A 22,047-nucleotide genomic window follows, 5' to 3' on the forward strand; every position below is an offset into this window, starting at 1 on the left:
ACTGCCAGGGCCGCGTGGCGGGGGCACACAGCACCCGCACACAAAGACCCACTGTTGCAAGAAACCCACTGCTCAGCAACACGCTCGGGATCAGGGCACTGGTTAAGGCAAAGACAGGAACAATCGTAGAGATGTGGGGTCCATGCCACGGTTCTCTAACACTCGCCTGAAAGTGCTTACCCTAGTGTCATCTGAGGAGAAGTTGGCAAAATTTTACATCTGTGAGTCTGACCTTGAGCTGTAACTCCCAACAATTCTTAGGGCTAGGTTTCCCGACTAATGTCAGGGAACCCCTGAGCGTGCCCAGCTGTGCTCTCGGGGATCAGGAAGACTGCTAGAAGAATTTTAAATGTGTGTTTCTCTTTAGATTGGGCGTTGGTAAACTTTTTCAGTTTAGGGCAAGATAGTAAATACTTTACGCTTTGCAAGCCCAAGGTCTCTGTCACAGCTACTCAACTCTGCCACTGTAAAGAGAAAGCAGCCACAGATAATACCTACACAAGTGGGTATGGCTGTTTATAAAAACATGCTATATGGTGGGTTTGGCCCACAGGCCTTGGTGCCCACTCCTGATGTAGGTGGTGATGCAAATCCAATCTGCACACGTAGAGCCACATGAATGCTCTACCCCATGAGTGACCATCTCATGCCTATGTAAGCCACGTGACTTCTGAGATTGCATTTAGCATCCAGTTGGCACAAAAGAGTGCCACTCAAAGGGCAGTAAGGATAGAATGGAAGTGGACATCCCAGGTTCAGTGGACGTCTGTGGTCTCCCCCTGCCCCCAGAATACCTTGCCCTTCCTTCTAATGGAGCCCCTTTTCCTGTGGTGAACCTATTACATGTAGTGTGGGACGGGAAAACCAGCTTTCTCTGTACTCATATGTCAGACCAGAGGTTCAGGCAGGTGACTACACCTGGCAAAAGCACCCCAATTGGCTAGTAACTGTGTTTCCTGGATGAGCTTGTAATCTAAGTTAGAATAAGTAAGGTCCTCCCTGGAGCATTTCCGGGAGAGCTAAGGAAGGAACTTTAGGCTGCCACTGGCCACGATAACCATGATGGCCAGACCATGAGATAAAAAAATCAAGTCTTCGTAACTTCAACAGGCCTCAGGTTCAGACAAGCAAAGGGATCTACCTTCCCTGAATCGGACATTTTGTCACTTACAACCAAAAGTCCTTATTACCGAAATACATAATACACCAGCAAAAACAAAGGCCCAGTGACAATGTGTTAGTAACAGTTCAAAGCCACAATACAGGCCTGCCAAACTCCAAAACCTCCACACCCGTAACATGTTGCGAGCAGAGATGTTCTGATATCTCATGTCTCCTCTTATGTACAGAGGAAAGTAGGCTAATCTTTCCACCTCCCTTCACCCCAAGCTGATGTACCTGGGTTTCCTTTTCTTCCCACTTGCACAGGACAGAAATTCTCTCACCCTCCCTCCACATTCTGCTACTCACACCAAGGGAGGCCAATTTCTCTTCACCTTTCTATTTCTAATACACTCACATTTCTTGTTCACCTCTGTCCCCAGCTTATTTTAACACTCGGCATCACTGGGAACAGAAATCCTCTAATATAATCCTAAATAGCTTGTATGATCCTATAAATGGACACTATTCCGGTCTCTCTGCTTTGGATCTCACCTACTTCTGACAAGTCTCAAAATGCTATCATGGAACTCAAGGCCCGAGTGTTCCAGCTCGTGGCTCTCTCACCAATTCATTTTCCATTCCTCTCTCTCCCTACCCTCTCCTCTGGCGCTATGCCCTGTCTTTGGACACTGTGCCTTTCTCTTCCTGTACATTTTTTTTTCCCCAGATAGTCCTCCCCCTCTATCATCTTTATCAAGCTCATTTGATTGGTTCTTCCTCAGACAGTTCTGACACGTTACTCCCTCGCAGCCTGGGTCAAGTACTTCTCTTGTGTGCTCACTTAGAAGAGTAAGCATGCCTCTATTTGAGAGAAACTACTTATCTGGTCTGTCCACCAAACTCTAAGCAACTGGAGATTATGGATTACATCTTCTTCTCGGTAGGTGCCCCCAGATTTAACAGGGTTCCTGACACAGCTAGGCATTTACAAACACTAGCTAAAGGAATAGGGTGGTGACATAAGCTGAAAGCATCCCACAAGGATGCTTTCTTGGGAGACAACACATTTCTACATAAGAATGACTAAACACTTTGAAACCAAAGGCCAATGCCTATTTGAGCTGATTTCCTGAATTGAAAATAAACCACACTCAAATCTCTCTCCCAAATTTTGAATACAATTCTCATAATTTTACACTATAATTTGCAGAAATCAGAGTACTTAAATGGTAAACATACCTTTACCCTTCTTTCCCTCACTTCTAGTAACAAGAGCCATTTCTGGCCTCTGAGATAAGTGCTCATGAGCAAATATATAACAAAACAATTTACAAAGGCATCACTAAACATCCTGAAGTCTTTTGGTTGTTACGGTACAAAGACAATTATCTCCTTATCATTTTTTGTTGCTTTCTTAATTTCCATTCCTCGCCCTCTTTTTCTGATATCAACACTGATACAGAAGTTAGTTTGTGAAGAGCGCCAAGAGTTAGCAACCAATATGATTTTCTGGGGGGAAAACAATCCTTAAAATATAAATAATTTTCAAAAGCAAAATACAAATAATTTTCTTTAAGTGAACAAAAAAACCAGTAATATTTCACAAAAGAAATCATTCATCAACTTCCATTTACTCAAGAGTTTAAGAGAGAATACCATTCCAGTTTTCAATAGAATTATAGCTGCAGTGTTACTCTGACCTATTTCTACCAATTTCAGTCTGTTCTGGTAAACTCTTCCTGAACACACAAATAGCTTGCAGACGTACACAAAAGATTTTCTTCAAATGCAGTAGGTAAGCTGCATGCAAAGCATTTACTCTATTTTTATATAGACTTCCAAAGATGCTTCAAGAGAAAACATTCAGGCTAAGTTCTGGTTTGTGTTTAAGTTTATATTCAAGTTTGGAATAAATAATGTTTCTTGTCAAACCTTATGATGTACCAGAAATCTTTGAACATCATTTTCAACCAGTTTTCATAAACAATGATGACACAGAAAGAAATAAAAGTAAAAATTTAAACTTAAGATGATGCTTAGTATTAAAAACCATTTTAACCTTTAAATATCATCCATGGTTCACCTTAAATCTACACGGTTTGCGGTATATAAGTAAACTGTCCAATTTAACAGTAAGTCTACTAATTCCTTCAGGCTTCCATTTGAAAAATAAACCTAATTCCCTCCCTCCCCACATAATAAATTCTCAGAATTCAAATTCCAAATACACAAAGATGAGGTATTTACAAAGATTTCTCATTTATAACAATAGCATTTTAAAACCATAAACAAGCTTCTATTTTACAACACACACCAAAAATTCAGCATGCGATCAAAATATATCATATAATCTTTAGAAAACACCATGGGGCTACTTCCACAAACAGTTAAATTGGAGGATTTCCATTCCTAACAACTTGTCTTGATTCCACCTCAAGAAACTGACAATCATGTGCCACTCTGGTTCCAATTCACAAAGATCAGAATCAAAACCACCCATCTTTCTTGCCTCTGTTTTCCCCCAACAAACAAAGTTCACCCACACTTCCCCATAATGACGCCGCCCCTATACCATAAAGGAAAGCACTGTATCATAAGCAAGAAAAGGACAAAACCCTCTGCAAGTCAACTTTGTCAGTTCCACCGAAGTTCATTCATAGGGATGTCATACTTCAAAACAGGATAATATCCTCCCTTATAATAGGTACCCACACCTTCCCATCCAACCCTCACCCTGCAGAAATCCAAATGCTAGTCCTTTGTTTAGTCCTAAAAATCAGCAGCTGAGGCATGTTTAATAAGGTCTTGAATTATTGGTTTCTTGTACTAATTTTAAATTAATTCCAGAGAGTTGAGGGCTACTCTGCAAAAACCATTTGTTATTTTCCTTTAATAAATTAAAACAGTATGACTGATTCTTTTTAACCCATCAGTAACAGAATCTGGTTTATTAAAATACTAAGTGAATTTTCACCTGAATATTCTAAAAATGTTCCAAGGAACAGATGTGCACCAGAGAAAACTAGGCTGCCATCCAACAAGAACCAAAAGTGTTCTCCTTTTTAGGAGCTTGCCACTTGCTGTTAGAATTTAGTTATCAATAGGAACAGAGTAAACATTCCAACTGCGAATAAGGTAACACATGGGAAATAAATGATGATTATGGCTGAGGTAAAAACATCTCTGGTTGATACGGTCTGTTTATTTTTTTTTATTTTTTTATTTTTGGGACAGAGAGAAACAGAGCATGAACGGGCGAGGGGCAGAGAGAGAGGGAGACACAGCATCGGAAACAGGCTCCAGGCTCCGAGCCATCAGCCCAGAGCCTGAAGCGGGGCTCGAACTCACGGACCGCGAGATCGTGACCTGGCTGAAGTCGGACGCTTAAGCGACTGCGCCACCCAGGCGCCCCTATGGTCTGTTTATTAATGTGCCTGATTTTTCACTCTATATGTGACAAGGTCAACGTTTTACTTAACATATTATTAATTACCCCAAAATGGCCAATTTCAAGCATATTTCTTGGGCAAATGAACCCAAATCCATAACCCTAGAATTGTGACCTGTTTTAAGCTGGAAGGGAACCTGGGGAATCATTACCGCCATACCTTGACTTTAAAAAGAAAGCTGTGTTACCAATATGGTAAACCTTCAATATATTTAGCTTATCTCGTGGTTTGGGGCAGGGAAGAGGGGGGCAATCTTCTTCTAGGCAAAAAAAAAAAAAAAAAAAAAAGGAAAGCAAGAAATATTAGAGTTATAAGATTATGTGTTCTCTTTATATAGGGATTCGCTAGAAAAATGTTAAGCAAATGTGAAGAAAGATCTATTTTAATCAGGAGAGAGGTCAATATTCTTAAATGCAGAACCACCTGTAAATAAATTAATGCACATTATAGGTCCTGGTAAGAGAGTAAGTTCATGAGAGAAAGCATAACAAGCTTCCCAGAAAAGGTTTCAAAAAATAATAAGCTTTTATGTCCAGTTTTGCTCACTATAAAACAAAAGATATATAAGCATTTCTGGGATTCGGGCTAACTCTTAATTCAACATAACCTTTCACAATGAAACCGAAAACAATTGTGTATTTTCATTAAGCTTTTTCATAGTCTAAGGTGCACATTATAGAGTGGGACAGTTCTTAGAAGATGCTAAAAAAAATCATAATTTTGCATACATTCCTATGCACAGTATCATCAAATTTAAAGAAGAGTATCAATTACAAAGAAGATGGAAGAAATCCTAGTTCTGTTCTTCATATGCACTTTTAGTTGAGTATACACTACAAACATTGTATTGGCAAAATTTACATGTGTGCATGCACGCATATAAAATGGTTAAGTTTCAGCATCATTTTTCCAAACTTATAACTCGAGATGAAAATTACATTCCAAAATTCATAGTTAATATAATATATAGTTCACTGAACCCTTTCAGTTATCCTACATCTATCTGAAATTCTAAGTGAAAAATTACTAAAACAAGTTTAAATGTTTAATATTTGCTTTTGAAAGAAGTGCCCCTAAATGCTCTACAATATTTCCAGATGTTATTATATAGTGATTTTCAACTACCAGCAATCAATAGTTAATGAATAATTTCTCAAGAGAAATATTTAAGTATCCTAGACAGACCAGACACTGTGCCAGGCACTAATTATGTAGCTTATTTCATTAAATTCTCCCCACAACTCTATCAAGGAGGTATTACCACTCTAATTTTATAGAACAGGGAGCAGAGGCTAAAAGAGTTTAAGTAACAATCAAAATTATACCATTAACAAGTAATAGTTCTGGGATTAAATCCCTAGATTATCTGACTTTGAAGTTTTTATAGTCTTATTGCCACCCCGTTGTTTGGAAAGGTTTAAAGAAGGAAACATTTTCTAATTAGTTGTAAAAATGAATCACCGGGTTTAGATATTAGGTGCTACTCTCCAGTACATACACTAAACATACTCACTGCAAAGTCTCAATACATTACTGACTCACACAAACATTTGAACGCAGGAAAACTTTGGCTCATCTGACATACAGCTTTCCTAATCACCGAGCCTCCAGAACTGATCTGAATCTGCATGTATTCCCAAAAGAAAAAGGGCTGTCATTGAAGAGGGAAACCATGAGTACCCAGTAATAATACATCCTGCCAAGCAGAACCAAAGTACCAAAGATTATTTACACCCGATGCACTGTAATTGGTCCTTTTACTCTGCAGAAGGAAAAAAAGTGCTCAGATTGGCCAGAATGTCTATTCAAAATAAGCCTTGGTGCACGGAGACCAGAAGCATGGGGAAAGCAACAGAAAAGAAATACAGCAGAGCAAAAAACCACTTCTGCCGTCAGACTAAGGACTGCTAACCAACAGAGGGTGGACAGAAATGAGAAGCAGAGATAGGGTGTGGGGGGCGCAACAGCTGCGGCAGCAGGAGCTCAACCACTGACTGGAAGTGGAAAAGTTAGCAACAGCTTGGAACGGGACACAGCTCTGTTTTCAGACGCTAATGTGCAGTGATAACTGAGAGTCACCTTCATGTCCAACACCCTCTACATCAAAGGGTATATACCCATGCAGCTTTTTAAAACACACACAGAATATTTGTCATACTATTTCACTTCATCCTCACTCTGTGGTCAGCAGTTATTATTATTTCCACTTCCTGATCCATTATAAGACAAAGTTTTAGAGAGCAAAGTAGCTCAATGCAGTAGTAATTGCAAGACTTAAATGCCAGCCTTTGATCTTGGCTCAATGTTCATTCATGATACTGCCTCTAGTGCACAGTATTTAAAAAAAAAAAAAAAAAAAAGGAATAATCATTACCTATTTTAGAATGAGTTCTTTAAAAAGATGTCTATTAGGGAGCACCTGGGTGGCTCAGTCAGTTAAGCGTCTGACTTTTGGTTTCGGCCCAGGTCATGATCTCACGGTTTCATGAGTTCGAGCCCTGAATCAGGCTCCAAGCTGACAGTGCAGAGCCTTCTTGGGATTCTTTGTCTCCCTTCTCTTTCTCCCTCTCTGCTACCCATGCTATCTCTGTCTCTCTCAAAATCAATAAATAAGCTTAAAAAAAAAGAAAGATGTCTATTAGTAGGAAGTTAAAACTTCAGATATATAGGGCACTCATCTATTCAGAAAGCCCCCAAAATGCCTAAGGCATAAGGTGCCAGGTTAAAAAAATTACATGTGTTCAAGTATTTCTAATCCTGTGTAGGTACCTTCACATGACCACATCACCCAGTACCCTAAATATCATTAATATATAAAAATGTTTCCTACTCTCAGCTGCCTAAACACCTATTTTGTGGTGCCTGTCTAAAGTCTGTAAAGTCTTCACGTAATGTAAGTCAAGTTTCCTTACAAGGAATTGTTCAAAAGAGGCACAAACCAAAAACGGCACTGACTACAGAGACTCAGTGTAAGCATCAGTATTTTTCAAGTCCAAGCCTAAGGCAATTGCAGATCAGTTTATTTGTCAAAATCAGAATCCAACATCTGTCTACACACTAATGTTACAAAGGAGATGATATTGTAATACAAGATGGTGACAGATATTTCAGTAGAGATCATCTCCTAGAATTTCAACAGGCTCTCCACCTTTTCAAAATCTACACAATACCTCAAATCCATCTGATCAATTTAAAGATGTCATGATTGAACAAATGTGAAAACAAAACATAAAGATGAAATAAAATGGCCAAACTGCTACACAGAGAACAGGCACCTTATCCTCAATCTTATTCAATTCAGGAATTTAGGCAATCTTTCCAAATGTCTGTGAAACAGACTGAGCTGATGTAATACATTTAAATGAAATAGAGCCTTATTACTCAAGGTGCGGTCCATGAACCAGCATCATCTGTTGCACCTGTGAGAGACAGACATGTACTCTGAGCCCCACTGCAGCCAGAACCTGCATTTTTGAAATATATTTTTCCTTTCTTTTTTCCTTCAAGTTTTTATTTTGATTCCAGTATAGTTTAACATAGCGTTATAGCGGTTTCAGGTGTACAATATAGTGATGCAACACTTCCATACATCACCCGGTGCTCATCATGACACATGCCCTCCTCAATCTCTGGCACCTGTTTCACCCATGCCCCCACCTCCCTCCTCTCTGGTAACCATCAGTTTGTTCTCTATAGTTAAGAGTTTATTTCTTGATTTGTCTCAGAACCTACATTTTAACACCCCAAGTGATTTGCAGGTAGAAGGGAGTTTAGGAAGCACTGATTTAAAAAAATATATATATATACCCGGATGGAAAGAGATTCAGGGGGTGCCTGGGTGGCTCAGTCAGCTGAGTGCCCAACTCCTGATTTCAGCTCAGGTCAGGCACTGAGCATGGAGCCTGTCTGGGATTCTCTCTCTTAAAAAAGAGAGAGAGAGAGACAGAGAGAGAGAGAGAGAGAGAGAGAGAGACACCCAACAAGAGGCCCAGGCCCAGTTCAAAAATGTATCTTTAGGAGAAGCGTGGAGGGATCCCTCTGATTTGAAGAAACTAGAGATTTAAAGTGCATTTTAAAAGAGTTCCTAAAAGGCAATCATCCATGTCAAAGGATGAAGGCAGGGAGCAAATGATGAGAGAGGACAAGGTCGAAAGCCCCCTTGTCTGCCACAGGCATCTCAATCTTATCAGGAATGAGTTCCAAAGGAGCTACTAGCTACTCTCTCATAGAAATGGCTTGATGACATACAGGAGGTTTCCAACAGTGAAATTTCAGTTTCTGTTCAACGCGAAACAAATGCCCAAAACACCACTGCTTTTAAAAGAAAAAATACAGACTCTTAAATATAAAGGTGAAGGAAGCAACCCTAGAGATGCTTTCTAATGGGATATTTTAAATGAAAGACTAGATATTTGTGGCAAAGTATATTTGGTAATTTCAGGCTACACACCGGTGTCTTTCATAGATTTTCTTCAAATCTTAAATTCATTTTCTTTGGTTAAATCAGTACATAACCCTGTGGGAATGGGTTAAAGTATAAAACCTTATTTCTTTAATATAAATTCAGTGACACAATTCAGCACCATTTTTTTTTCCAATAGAATAACCTTCCTATTTTAAATGAGGTTTACCAAATGAATTCAGGTATACCGGTTTTTCACATCAGCTATAAATAATTGCCTCCCTCTAAAGGGCCTATTTCTGCAAATAAAAATGTCTTTTTGCCTGATTAAACTTCTTCATCATCTGAGAACTTTTCTTCTGCAAATATGTAGTTGGAAAATTTGTCATTAGAAGCCTGCTTTGTCAAAATGAGCTCTTTTCAATTGCTTTCAGAGAGCAGTCCTATAGTTAATTATTTGGAGGAGGAGGGGAACATCCTCTTCTAAAAGAAGTACACTTGACAAAATATTTGGACCCAAGTATTCTACCTTAAGACTTAAAACATCTTTCATAATCCAAGGCAGTAGCCTCAGTATGTGCAATACCTTTTAAAACCTAAAGATAATGGGGCGCCTGGGTGGCGCAGTCGGTTAAGCGTCCGACATCAGCCAGGTCACGATCTCGCGGTCCGTGAGTTCGAGCCCCGCGTCGGGCTCTGGGCTGATGGCTCAGAGCCTGGAGCCTGTTTCCGATTCTGTGTCTCCCTCTCTCTCTCTGCCCCTCCCCCCGTTCATGCTCTGTCTCTCTCTATCCCAAAAATAAATAAACGTTGGGAAAAAAAAAAAAAAACCTGAAGATAAGAAGGCAGAAGTAGCCAAAAGACAGTTTATAAAACAATGAGAAAGGTCCCCAGATGAGTATTTCAGCTGCCAGCATTACCTCAAGAACCACTTCCCTTAAATGGCTTTGTAATGACAAGCATCTTCCCCCAAACTAAAAGTGGTCGAGCCTGTCAATGTAATTGTAAAGCCACCACCTATGTTATCCCCTGTTGCAGACACAATCTGCAGAGATAGCGCTTCAACATGCACCGACATTGTAATGAATTGAACTACTGACTTTCAGTATTAATCCAAGGGATGCCACTAACAGAAAAGAAAGCAGGGTAGATCTGCCTTCATTGTGGAACAAATTGGAAATTAACAAAAACAAGATGTTTACTTTTCCCAAAGTGTTTTCACTTATCTGCCTCTCTCCAAGACTAGTTTTATAATCTAGGGTTTATAATAGAAATTTAATAATAATATGCTTTGTAACAATGTTCTAAACATAGACATAGAACCCGACCAAGAGATTAAAGCAAAAACAAACAAGGCTATGGTCTGTATCCTTTCAGTCTCTTAATAGAATACTTACAAGCAATTCAAAAAAGAAAACAAAATTTCATAAGACACAGCTGTAAAAAATTTTACTAGACTTACTCATCTTTAAAAAAAACTTATTTTATAAAATGCAAACTTGTGAACTGCATTTAAAATTAATAACCAAAGAATTCCAAGAATGCAGGGTTATATGGATTGCCATTCTTCCCACTGGATTTTTAAACAATGCTGAAACATGGCTGTTTGAAATACTTCAGTATCATCATTTAACACTGTTCAAAATGTCAAGAGCCATATTGCGCCCCAGTGGCCACTCTTCAGCAAATAACACATCCTTTGAAGTTAAAATACTCCTAAATGATGCCAAGGGAGAATTTCTAGGAGACTACAGTCAAAACTTTCTACTTCTGAAGAAATCAATAATCTGGAATCACAATTAGGAATAAAGCATGTTTGTTATCAAAACTTGGAAATTTTTCAGTTTCAAATGTCAGTAAATTCCTTTTACCCTATGGCAATAATTTTTATACACTGTTTGCTAATGAAATCATAATCACAAGCCTGTAGTGAACTTGCTGGTTTTTTTTTTTTTAACATGATGTCTCAGTGAAATAATGACACATTTATTATAATAAATGCCACAGAAATGAAGGGCAATCATCAAAGGCAAAGGGATAGGACAGAACCATTTCATTTTTCCCCAACACCTAACACACAGCTGCTATTGGAAGGGCACTAATGTACGTTTCACTTGACAAATCATGTAATTTAGTCAATCTCCTGGACTATAACTACATGCTGGGCCACGCCTCATATCCTGCCTCACTCTGATATCACAAGATGCCCCAGCAAAGAAAACAAGAAACAAAAGCTTACATCAAATTATCATAAGCTCAATAGCATCTCCTCTGCCAAATACTAATGTACTCTTAAAACAGATACTGCAGCACTGCCCTCAAGCAATGTGGCATGTGCATACCTTTATAATCAATAAATGTACATATAATTTCATTTAATTCCACAATAAAATGGAATCTAAAGGTGAACTTTTAGAATAAATAAGTGTACATATAATTTCATTTAATTCCACAATAAAATGAAATCTAAAGGTGGATTTAGAATTTTCAATTCTAATCTCTTTTCCATATTAATTTTTTAGACCTGAGCCAATAAAAATCTCTCTGCTCATCTCATCTTTAAAATAATCATTCTGGTCATTCAAATTAACTGCATCTTATGAAATGCCCTTAAAGAAAACAAACTACTCTAAAAACACGATAGCAACTTTTAACGTAGCATCTTGAAAACCAATCACTTCAGTGTTCCTGCCTTTTTCAAAATTTTTTCTGAGTAGTTAGGCTTACTCATTTCTTTCCCATTTACCTGTAAGAAAAAAAAAAAAAAAAAAAAAAAAGGTCATGGTTGAACCCAAAATTGTAATCCCAAAGAGTTTCTAAAAGACTGAAACAAACATTTATACATTTTGCTCCAAGAAACCTTGAGTACCAGAGAAACTGACAAATATGATTGAAAAGTTAAACTGTCAGAGAGGAGGAAAGGAGATCAATAGAAATTTGATAGTGCTGCATCTTGATGGAATTATCTGCCTAGAAACTACAGCCAAAAAAAAAAAAAAATCTTTGAGGCAAAAGCCTTCAATCCCCATGACCAGTCGAGGCAAATCTAGTTAACTCAAAGTATTCAACCACTGTTTCCCTCCATGGAAAACAACTGATCCAGACAAACAGGAAAAACACATTTGGGGAGAAGTATTCTAAAGCTTCTACGTGTATGAATACAGTGCCAGTGAGCACCAGACCAACAACAAGGCCAGTTCAAACCACCTACCATGGACCCTCAGCACAGCTGTTCTGGGAAAGAAGCCAACAGAGTCCCAATAAAAGTTTTAAAATACGAGTATCAATCAAAATAAACATGACTAAATGCAAGTGAATCTGCTAAAGTACAATCTATCAGAATTTTTATAAGTTTATCATCAGACTCCCAGATTCAAAGAGTTTACAATACCAGCTATAGTACAGTAGGAAAGGACAGACCGGTAACGATGTTTGCTGACGAGGGTGAACAGCCGCTGTTTGTATTATGCATCATATATATGAGAAGCCTATGTGTAGGAGTATTCATAATTAGTGAATTGCTGAACACAGTCATTTATACCTCAAAAGTACATACAAATAAAATCTTCAAAGAAACCATCTAGCATTGTGCACAGTTACACCTGTAATTATACAAAGTATGATGCCTTCACGAAAAAACAGAACGTACACAGTTCCTGGTCATATGTCTCTCCTCTTTTTTTCAACCAGGCTCCAAATGAGAACAGCTATTCACAGAAGAGGGGTATTTACATTCAACAACCCATTTGTCCTTTCCATCAAAGCTGCCACACATGTCACTTTGTGAAGCCATTAAAGTAGGTACCCAAAGCTACATGATATTTAGCTTATAAGAAAATAATCAAAAAACTTAAAAGGTATATGTTATTGTATTAAAAACATGGTAAGTGAGAATGATAAAGTTATTAGGTTTGTCAGCCACACATTTTTCAGGGTGACAAGGGTAAACTATGCCCTTTCCTAACATTATGAAGGTGCCTGTTTTAGAAGATATGCTCCCTTTGCCTATGATGAACAGCTGGAACACCATGGGCATTTTTAAAGAAGTGCTTTTAGCATGCAGAAGAGCAACAGAGAGATTGGGAAGACAAATTGTGCTCCTAACTCAAGTTGGAATCCAAAAGGTTCTAGTTGTTTCAGAATTATAGCATCAGAGAATTAAGGGTTCCCCTAGGGGCACATTAGTACTAAAAAACTAAATGCAGATGACAAAAAATGTAAAACAATAATATATAATAATATAGCCCCCCACGTCATACACACACACACACACACACACACACATAATAATAATATTGTTATTATAATATATAGAGAGAGAAACACAACTAAGAGACACATGGCTGGCAAGCAGCAATTCTCCATATCGCCTTTATACATGGCCATTCAGTGCTTGTCTTTGGGTCATTTGCTAGGATAAACCGCATGTGACAGGCTCATCGGAAGTAAGGCAAAGTAGTCCGTACTGGCTTCACCTAATTTTAATTTACTATTAAGAGATGTATTTGTTCAAACTGCAAAATGAACCTGTCCTGCATACATTTGATTAAACTTAGCTAGAATATAAAATACATTAAAATAGTTCATAAACTATAAACCGTATCCACTTGCATTTTTTTCAGTATATCATAAACTCAGGAGAGAAAATCAGAGTATAGTAACACCCCTGTACACACTGACTTCTTCCAATAAAAACCTGAGTAGGCAACTTTGATACAAAGCAAACTCCTTCCTTATATATTTTGATTATATAGTAATTCTTCCTAAACATGCTTTCACTAAATACCAAGCAGGACTTCAATGGTTGAACATACTAGAATCCTAAGGTAACAATCCCAGACTGTTCTCCTGCAAGCCTATTAGAATGTTTTAGAGGGAAGTTAAAAGAGTGACTGATCATTTCATAAGGGATTCTTATCATACCAGGTCAAAACCCAAATGGACAATAACTTTAAAGGGGCCAAGCAGAAGGAATAGTTGAATACCTTTAGAAAAAAAAAAAAAAGATTTTAAAAAAAAGTTGTAATATCTTAATTCCTCCATTCCTTCATTTTAAATGCTGTTAATCAAAACCTTTATGACTTTAGATTAACTCATGTTTCTATAAAAACAGATTTATATTCACATCCGAACGAATACTAAACCAGGAAAGTGCTATTAAGAGTTGTGGTAGTTTTGACTCAAAAGTTGAAATTTCAGTTGTGGAGCTGTTCTTCCAAGTTTCACACGATTGTTGCACAATGGAATAGCTAAGAAACCTAACAGTCACGTTGACGATCAAGGTTGGTTTTAACAAACTGCAAAATGGACAACAAGGAAAAGAAATTTCAGAGTACCACAAACCCACTTCCCACTTCCAAATACTCAAATTATCTTTTTTTTAAGTAATGTATGATTTTATTCACACAAGAATAAAAATACATATTAGGTGCATTATCTTCTTGTTTACGTGTTACACATCATAAAGGGCTAGCTATCAGTTAGATGATACGTGCAACATGAAATCTGACTACAGAACAACAGTTCTGGCATACTTCTGTTGCTTTGAAGGACACAGACTCCTCTCTGAGTGTTATCTCTGTGCAAAACCTAAGATAGGATTTTTAAAGAGGACATAGTGAAAATGATGCAATGTTATCCTCAACAGACATATAAGAGGGCACAGAATTTGGGGTCAGCAAGTTTTTTTCCAGTGACCTAAACACCAAATTTCCCCAGAAAATGAGAGAGCCCTTCAAGAAGTCATCATTCATCATGACTTCAAATTTGGCTAAGACTGCACATTTATAATTCCAATTGTACTCTAACCACAATTTAAGATTCAATACAATCATGGCTAGACTGAACGCAAGGGGATGGAGTGGGGGGGGGGGGGGGGGGGGGTGGTGAAGCTGAAACTATATATGCTTTTTCATCAGATATGATGAACTCTATTCTTCCCAGCCATATTCTTAAGTTTAGCATTAAAACAGTTGTAAAATATTAAGTTTTACCATAGGGAAATCGATTTTGCTATGAAAAAGTTTCAGATTACCACTTAATCTCAACCAAGTTACATCAAACAGTGAAAGTAATTACATATATAGTTTACAAAGTAAACTTGATCACCATATTTAAAGGAAATGATAACTTTGAGAAGTACCACAGCAATAATGTTTAAGCTGAAGCAATATAAAGCCCTCCTCTAGCAAATGCCAGATTCTTCAGCTAAAATGCAGAGTCTTGATTTAGTTAAGCAAGTCAAGCGTAAGAGCCATCTCCCTTCTCGCAAGCTCCCAGCACTGGCCTCTCCTTCCAGAACTGTTTTTCACAAAGTTCCTGGGGGGTAGTGGAATGCACACATGCAGTTTACACAATTTTTTTAAACTTGAGTCTCTGTAGTCTGAAACGCAGTACTAGAAGTAAACACATTATCATCATCCTACAGTTTCCACTTGACTCCTTAGCTCTCCCCCAGTTCCACATGGAGCTGTGAGGTAGAGAAGGTAGATACAAATTATATCCAAAAAGCCTCAATTTACAGAGCACTCTGGCACTGAATCACCTGCACATGCCATGCAGACATCCAGTAAGTTCCACACTCCTATTAACAAGTGTATCAGAATTTCTAGGTTACATGAAAACCAAGTTTGATTCTGTTAAGACTTCATGCTCTTTTAAGAGCATACTACTGTATATGCAGTTCTGCTACTAAGAAAACTGGACTAAAAATACACTTCCAAATCATAGCAAAGTATAATTTATATTTACAGGCTCTCAACATCATATCAGTATATAATGTCTATCTATGATAGCAAGCTATCAATTAGATGATATGGACAACTCATTACATTATGTTCATCTTCGTAGCTAAGTCAGGAATTTTGACATTGCACCCAACCTACAGTATGTAAAGAACTTACGACGATTGCCCACCATCAGAGCACAACTAATTTATCATCTCCTTCACACTATTCTCCCCAAGTTACGAAGTCCTAATGCTCCCGACCGATGATTAAGGAACACAAAATAAGCATTAAATCTATAGAAAAATGTATGTGCAAGTTTAGTTTAGTTCAAGCCTTCATCTTTACAGGATACGTTCTTCTGACATGTATTTTTTACAGAACTGGACAGGAATAAAGGACAGCATACACTGAGAATGCTTGATTTATCACAGCGTTCTACAATACTTAGCATATTACAGTTAAGTTGCTTTTTTTCCAAGCTCTTTATTCTTGGCTTAAGTGATTACTTTTCAAACTGTCCCCAACAGAAACGGGAACTGCTCAGATTCATCCCTGAGCTCATTTTAGTGAAAAGTCACCCATCTTTGGAAGCAAAAGTTTTTTCTTCCAATACCCTAGAAATAGCAGGTGCACGGTAACAAAAAACTGGAAGGAACAGAAGCAGCTCACCCCAGTCTTACACAAAGAATATTTATTTCTCAGAGCATGTAGCATAATTGCTAAAACATATACATTGCTTAAAAGTTGAGGAAAAGTTTAAGTCTAACAGTGGCTTCCTTATCAACCAGTCTCTGATAGAAACTACATAAAATGCATTAAGAAGAGTTTGCTTGATTTCGTAGCAGACATGTGGCTGTAAATCAAGATTCACAGATTTCAAGCATACATTCATGAACATGCTTTTCCCCATAGAGTGGGCACACCAGAGATGGCTAATTACCACCCAGAAAAGATTCTGCCTTCACGAGCAGCCACTCTAACTTCACTCTCTGCCTTGCCCTGACCCTGGGGATCCATTCACTTTCCATAGCCCAGAGAGGCTGCTGAAAAGCTGTCAAAGTAAATCTGTGCTCACTTTTTGGATGGTTTAATTTCAATGGAGCATGAAACACCCCAGGACGGTTAATAAGTTTAGCCAGGCGTGCTGTTCTCCCTAATATATTTTAATTATGCATCTGTTTTAATTGTAATCAGATTAAGTCACCGGAAAGGCACAAATTGGAATTTTCCCTAATGGCTATTGGAGCTTTTCACCAGTTTCTAAACACTAACAACGTTTAAAAAATAGGTAGAGACACCAGCACAACTGTGACATTTTCCAGAAATCGATGCAGTTTCTTTGACAACACAGTTCAGGTCTCATTAGCCACCCAAACTAGCCCAAATGCAGAAGACAACTTCAGTCTCTAGGGGCGTCTTCTTCCTCAATTAGCACAAAAGAATCGCTAACGTCTAATGTAAAACTCCCAAACAGAAATGAAAGCGCAGGCTTTTATAAAAGTGCTACTCCATCGATTGGTGAGGGAGGAGGGGGGAGTCGGAGTGTCCATCAGCAGCATTATCTTGGCTCAAAGTAAAGTACCGTACACGTCAAATGGGAAAGTTGGAGCAGAGGACGATTCTCTCCTTCCACTATTTTGGTAACTGTCAAAGGTGTGTTGTTTTTTTTTCCTCGGGAAATAAAAGTGTCCCATCAATAAAAGGAAACGTCACAGGGAAGACCTATTCAGAGGAGGGGAGCGGTTTCCTTCCAGCCCAGACCTAAAATCGCTCAATGTGCACCAAGAAATACCTAAGACTTTTTTTTTTTTTTTCATTTAATACCTTGATTAAACAGTTTCCCAAATTGCTGTGATTTCCGCTAGGATACTTAAGCGTTCGCCAACAGCCAAGAACCAAGAGAAAGAACCTGCCGCAAACTAGGAACCCAAACTCCTTCAGCCCGCCCAGCGCGCTCGCGTCCCGGTGTTTGCTCTGGGTGTTGTTTACGCTTCTCCTAAACCTTCAGGTGCTGGACCAGTTCCTGTAAGACGCGCTTCAAGCCTTAAAGTGCGGGAAGCTTCTGAGCCACCGCGGAGTCCCCACGGAGCCCGTCGACCCCTTACCTGTCATCATAGCAGAAATCCGCACTCAAGGTGTTGAGATACAAGGCGAGCCCCAGAGCGCTGCTCACCAACTCTGCAATCATCTCTCCACCGCCTTCCCTCCGGCTCGGCTCCCAGCGCGAGGGCAGCAGCGGCAACAAAAAACAGAAGCATCAATCCCCACCTTCCGCCGCCTTCTCCTCCCAGCTTCACTTTTTCCTAGCTCCCCACCCTCCTGTCCCTCCCTTCCTCCCTCGGGTCCTTGCAATCCGCCGCTCTCCTCCTCCTCCTCCTCCTCCTCCTCCTCCTCCTCGCGCCCGTCTCCGCAGCCCCTGCGTCCTCTTCGGGTGCGGGCTCACACCACGCTCCCCATGCCCGGCGCCCGCGAGCGGCTGGCGGCTTTCGGGTTCCGCGCCCCCCGGCGGATGTACAGGGCTGGTCCTTCGCACGGCTCGCGGCCCCCACCCTAACCCATGGCAGTTCGGGGCGCCCTAGGTGAGGAGTGGGACTCGGAGGAGGTGGAAGAATGCGGGATGGGAACAGAGGGACCGGACCCAGCCGGACTCTGAGACCAGCTGGAGGAAGAGAGAGAAAGAGGGGCGGGTGGGAGGGACGAGGCGAACCGCCTCCCCTCGCCGCCTCCCGGGCGCACGGCTCCGGTGCTGCTCCGGCTGACTCCGGCTGCCACAGCGGCTGCCGCTCATTCACTCTTTATTAGCTCCCTCCCAGCCTCAGCCCCTTCTCCGGTGAAGTGAGGAGCGGTGGCTGGAGACTCCAGAAGCTCCCGCGTGGGGTTCTCGGCGCGGCCCCCCGCGCCTGCGTGGCCAACCCTCCATCCCGGCTTTGCCCGACCCCTTTCTCCACCCAGATCCTCCCCTAAGGCTCCTCCCACACCACCCCCTGGCTGGAGGCTCCTCCCACCTCCCCACGGCCCGGGGCTCCTCCCACCCACCTCCCGCCCTCCTCTTGTTTCCTTCACCTTCGATTTCACTCCGGAAAGCCCCCGGGACCCAAGGGCGACTGCTGGAAGACAGCCCAGAGGGATAGCTGGAGTGCGCCCTGGGAGTAGGAGCTGTTAGAGAATCGACACCGAGGAGGACCCGGTCGCTCGCGCCGCTGCTGCCTGGCAGTGCCTGGCACCGACTGGATCTCAGCCCCAGCGCTGACTGTGCCAAGCGCTGCCAGGCGTAAGTCCGGTCAGCTGGAGGGACTTCTGGGGCCGAGAGAGGAAGAACAGGTTTGGCGAGGGCTGCAGCTCGGTGGCCACAAACATTCACGCGACCTCTCATACACGCTCACAGCGAGTGAGTCGAAATGGGAGGGGGTGTTGGAGAGCTTGGGGGGCATCTTAGGAGGGAGAGATATCAGCTCCGAGCCTACCGTCGTCCCGAATGTCAGTAGAAAGACGCATGGGAAGGAGAGTGTTCCCGCAGTCAGGTTAAAAAGAAAGGACCCCCGGAGAGGAAAGAAACACATACGCACACACCGCAGCTGCGGGGGCCTTTCGTGGTTTCAGGGGGGACTTTCAGGCTGACTCTGGAAATACAGAGAATAGACGCCTCTGCAACCCGGTACACCGCTATCCTCAAAACCTAGGAAGGCGGGAAGCTAATGCCCTTTCCTTTCCGCCTGGATGCAGGACTGGATGGAAGGCGTCCAACCTGATAAATTATGGTGTAGAAGAATGGCCTGTGTAGACGAGCTCTGGGTACTAAAGTTGCAAGACCAAAGAGGACGGTGGGCTGCCTGCCACACCTCCTCCTGGCTTGGCCCCTCTCTGGCTGGGCGATGGGCTCCCGTGGACCAAGATGAACACTACTGCAGCGCCCCCTGCTGCATGACAACCACAGTGCTTGGAAAACAGACCCGGAGAGGGCTGACTGACCCCGCCCCCCTCCCCTCCGCCCTCCAAGGGAAGCGCCTAAGTAGCAAGCTTTCCAGGACTCAAATCCAGGGCAACAAATGTAATCCTCTGGATGTCTGGCCATGGCCTGAGAAGTAAATACTGTGGTTTGGGTGTCAGCAAAACAAAACTCCGTCTTTTCCTGATTTCACAAAAAAATCTGTGTAGACACGGATGAAATGGTGAACATATATTTATTTTGCCATGCAAGATGGACCCATTTTTGTTCCCTGAGACAAACGTATGTAAAACATACAAAAAAGGGAGTTGTATCTTTTTTTTTTTCAACGTTTGTTTATTTTTGGGACAGAGAGAGACAGAGCATGAACGGGGGAGGGGCAGAGAGAGAGGGAGACACAGAATCAGAAACAGGCTCCAGGCTCTGAGCCATCAGCCCAGAGCCCGACGCGGGGCTCGAACTCACGGACCGCGAGATCGTGACCTGGCTGAAGTCGGACGCTTAACCGACTGCGCCACCCAGGCGCCCCGGGAGTTGTATCTTTAAAGGCAGACACTGATCTTTTAACTTTCTTTTTTTAACTCTGTAACCTCTGCTCACTGTTGCAAAGTTTAAAAAATCCTGTTAATTGACCCATCAAGTTCCTCTATATCTGTATCCCTCCACTGTATTTACATGTTGGTATTGGATCCTAGCACACTAGATGAAGAGCACCCAGGAACTGAAGTCCTCACTGTGCTATTATTACATGAGAAACCTTTGGCCAGTCCCTCAACCTCTTTGTGCCCCTTTTGTCTCACCTATACAGCAGTGATGAAAATAATATCTGTGGGTACTATTATTATGAAGATTAAAGTAATTAAGGTGTGAAACACCTAAGTGCAATAGAAGTGTTAATAATAATAATTATAATTATTATTATCTCCAACTTTCTCCTTTCCTTTTAGTTGTTCACTAAAACCTAGATACCTCCAAAATGTAGATCATGGCGCCCACATGGCCCCAACCCTATTTCTAACTCCCTTATTTCCTGCATGGACTTAAGCAGTACCCTTATTTCTACTTCTGCAGTTCCCCCTTCCCCACAGTCTTACTTCAGGCATTAGAAGATTCTTTTGAAAACTTACAATATCTCTACTTTAAAATGCTTAATGACTTCCTGATACACATCGAATAAAACTCTTGATTTTTACCACGGCCAGCTAGGCACTCCTTTGGCCCTGATCCCTTCCCTCCCCTCACATTGTGCTTGAGTGTTCCAGCCACGCGGGCATCCTTCTCCTCTGACACCACTCTCTCTTCTTTCTGCCTGGGATACAGTCTTCTCAGACCTTATATAGCTCCTTCTCAGCATGCCAATCTTAATTCAAATGTTATCCATCCACCCAAGAGAATTCCCCCACCCACCCTATACCGTAGCCTCACTCCCAGCCATCTTTGTCCCATTTTCACCCGAATGATTTTCTTGATAGCATGCGTTGTATCTGGAATGCCCACTAGAATGCCAGCAGCTCCAAGAGGGCGAGGATCTTAACAGCCCGGTTTTCCACATAACACCGAGAGCCTGTAACATCTGGACAAGCAGAAGAAGCTAAAACAAAACAACACAAAATGTTGACAACAAATGAACAAATAAATGTGCTTAGCAGAAACAATATAGCAACTGGAAATTCACAAATGTTCATCATGAGAGAATAAGGTAAACTGAATTGTTGTCCATGGTAGAGACAGTGAAGAATTAACAAAGGAGAGAGGGAGGAAGTAGGTTAAAAATTCTGAAGAAAGCATCAGTTCTTCAGAAAAGCCTATGGTAAGTCACACACAAACAGCTCTCTTCAATAATTAAGAGGACTCCGAGGCATGAAAGTAGTAAAGAGGTTTGGGTCCAGCGTGCAAAAAGCTTGTAAGCATTTCCAGAGCTGTCTCCACTTCAAGGCTCCAATAGTTCTAAATATTTTCTATGCTCCTCCTCCACCTCCTTCTTTTCTCCTCTCCCTACTCCCAACTCCTGAGGATTGGGAGCCTGGGAGATGGTGAGAAATCACATTTTGCTGTCCCTGATGAATGGAAGGCTGAAAAAACAGCTGTGCTGATTTTAACAAATTTTCCTATTTTAATTTAATGTAGGTCTCAACATTCTTCCAACGCATTAAACATTGGTTGCATTCAGACTACTCTCCAAAGACTGAGAAGCAGCCACTTTCTGCGTTTCCTACCTTCCTTGGACACCAGTTGGGGGGTTGGGGGGGGGGACACAGGGAGGGCGTTATCGTCTCAAAGATGTCATCACTATCCTTGGAGATCATTTCAAATCTAGAGACATTGCTTTTCAGTGTATTAAGGTATACCTACCCATTATAGATTGCTGCCTCGGTAATGAATATATATATAGATATAGTTATTCTATTTAAAGCTACT

At 41.0% G+C, this 22,047-nt stretch overlaps 1 protein-coding gene across 2 annotated transcripts in view; it reads right to left on the minus strand.

The window, feature by feature from the left end:
- Positions 1-17,984, minus strand: part of TMTC2 (transmembrane O-mannosyltransferase targeting cadherins 2) — a 411,733-nt gene extending 393,749 nt beyond the window's left edge. For both annotated transcript variants that reach the window (XM_040491302.1, XM_040491301.1), the window contains exon 1: positions 17,789-17,984. In XM_040491302.1, the coding sequence (XP_040347236.1) occupies positions 17,789-17,871 (83 nt within the window). In that variant the 5' untranslated portion in view covers positions 17,872-17,984. The remainder of the gene's footprint in view (positions 1-17,788) is intronic.
- Between the last annotated feature and the right edge of the window lie 4,063 nt (positions 17,985-22,047).

The sequence above is a fragment of the Herpailurus yagouaroundi genome, unplaced genomic scaffold (assembly GCF_014898765.1).
Source record: "Herpailurus yagouaroundi ecotype Mexico unplaced genomic scaffold, PumYag 182, whole genome shotgun sequence".
NCBI classification, from domain to species: Eukaryota; Metazoa; Chordata; class Mammalia; order Carnivora; family Felidae; genus Herpailurus; species Herpailurus yagouaroundi.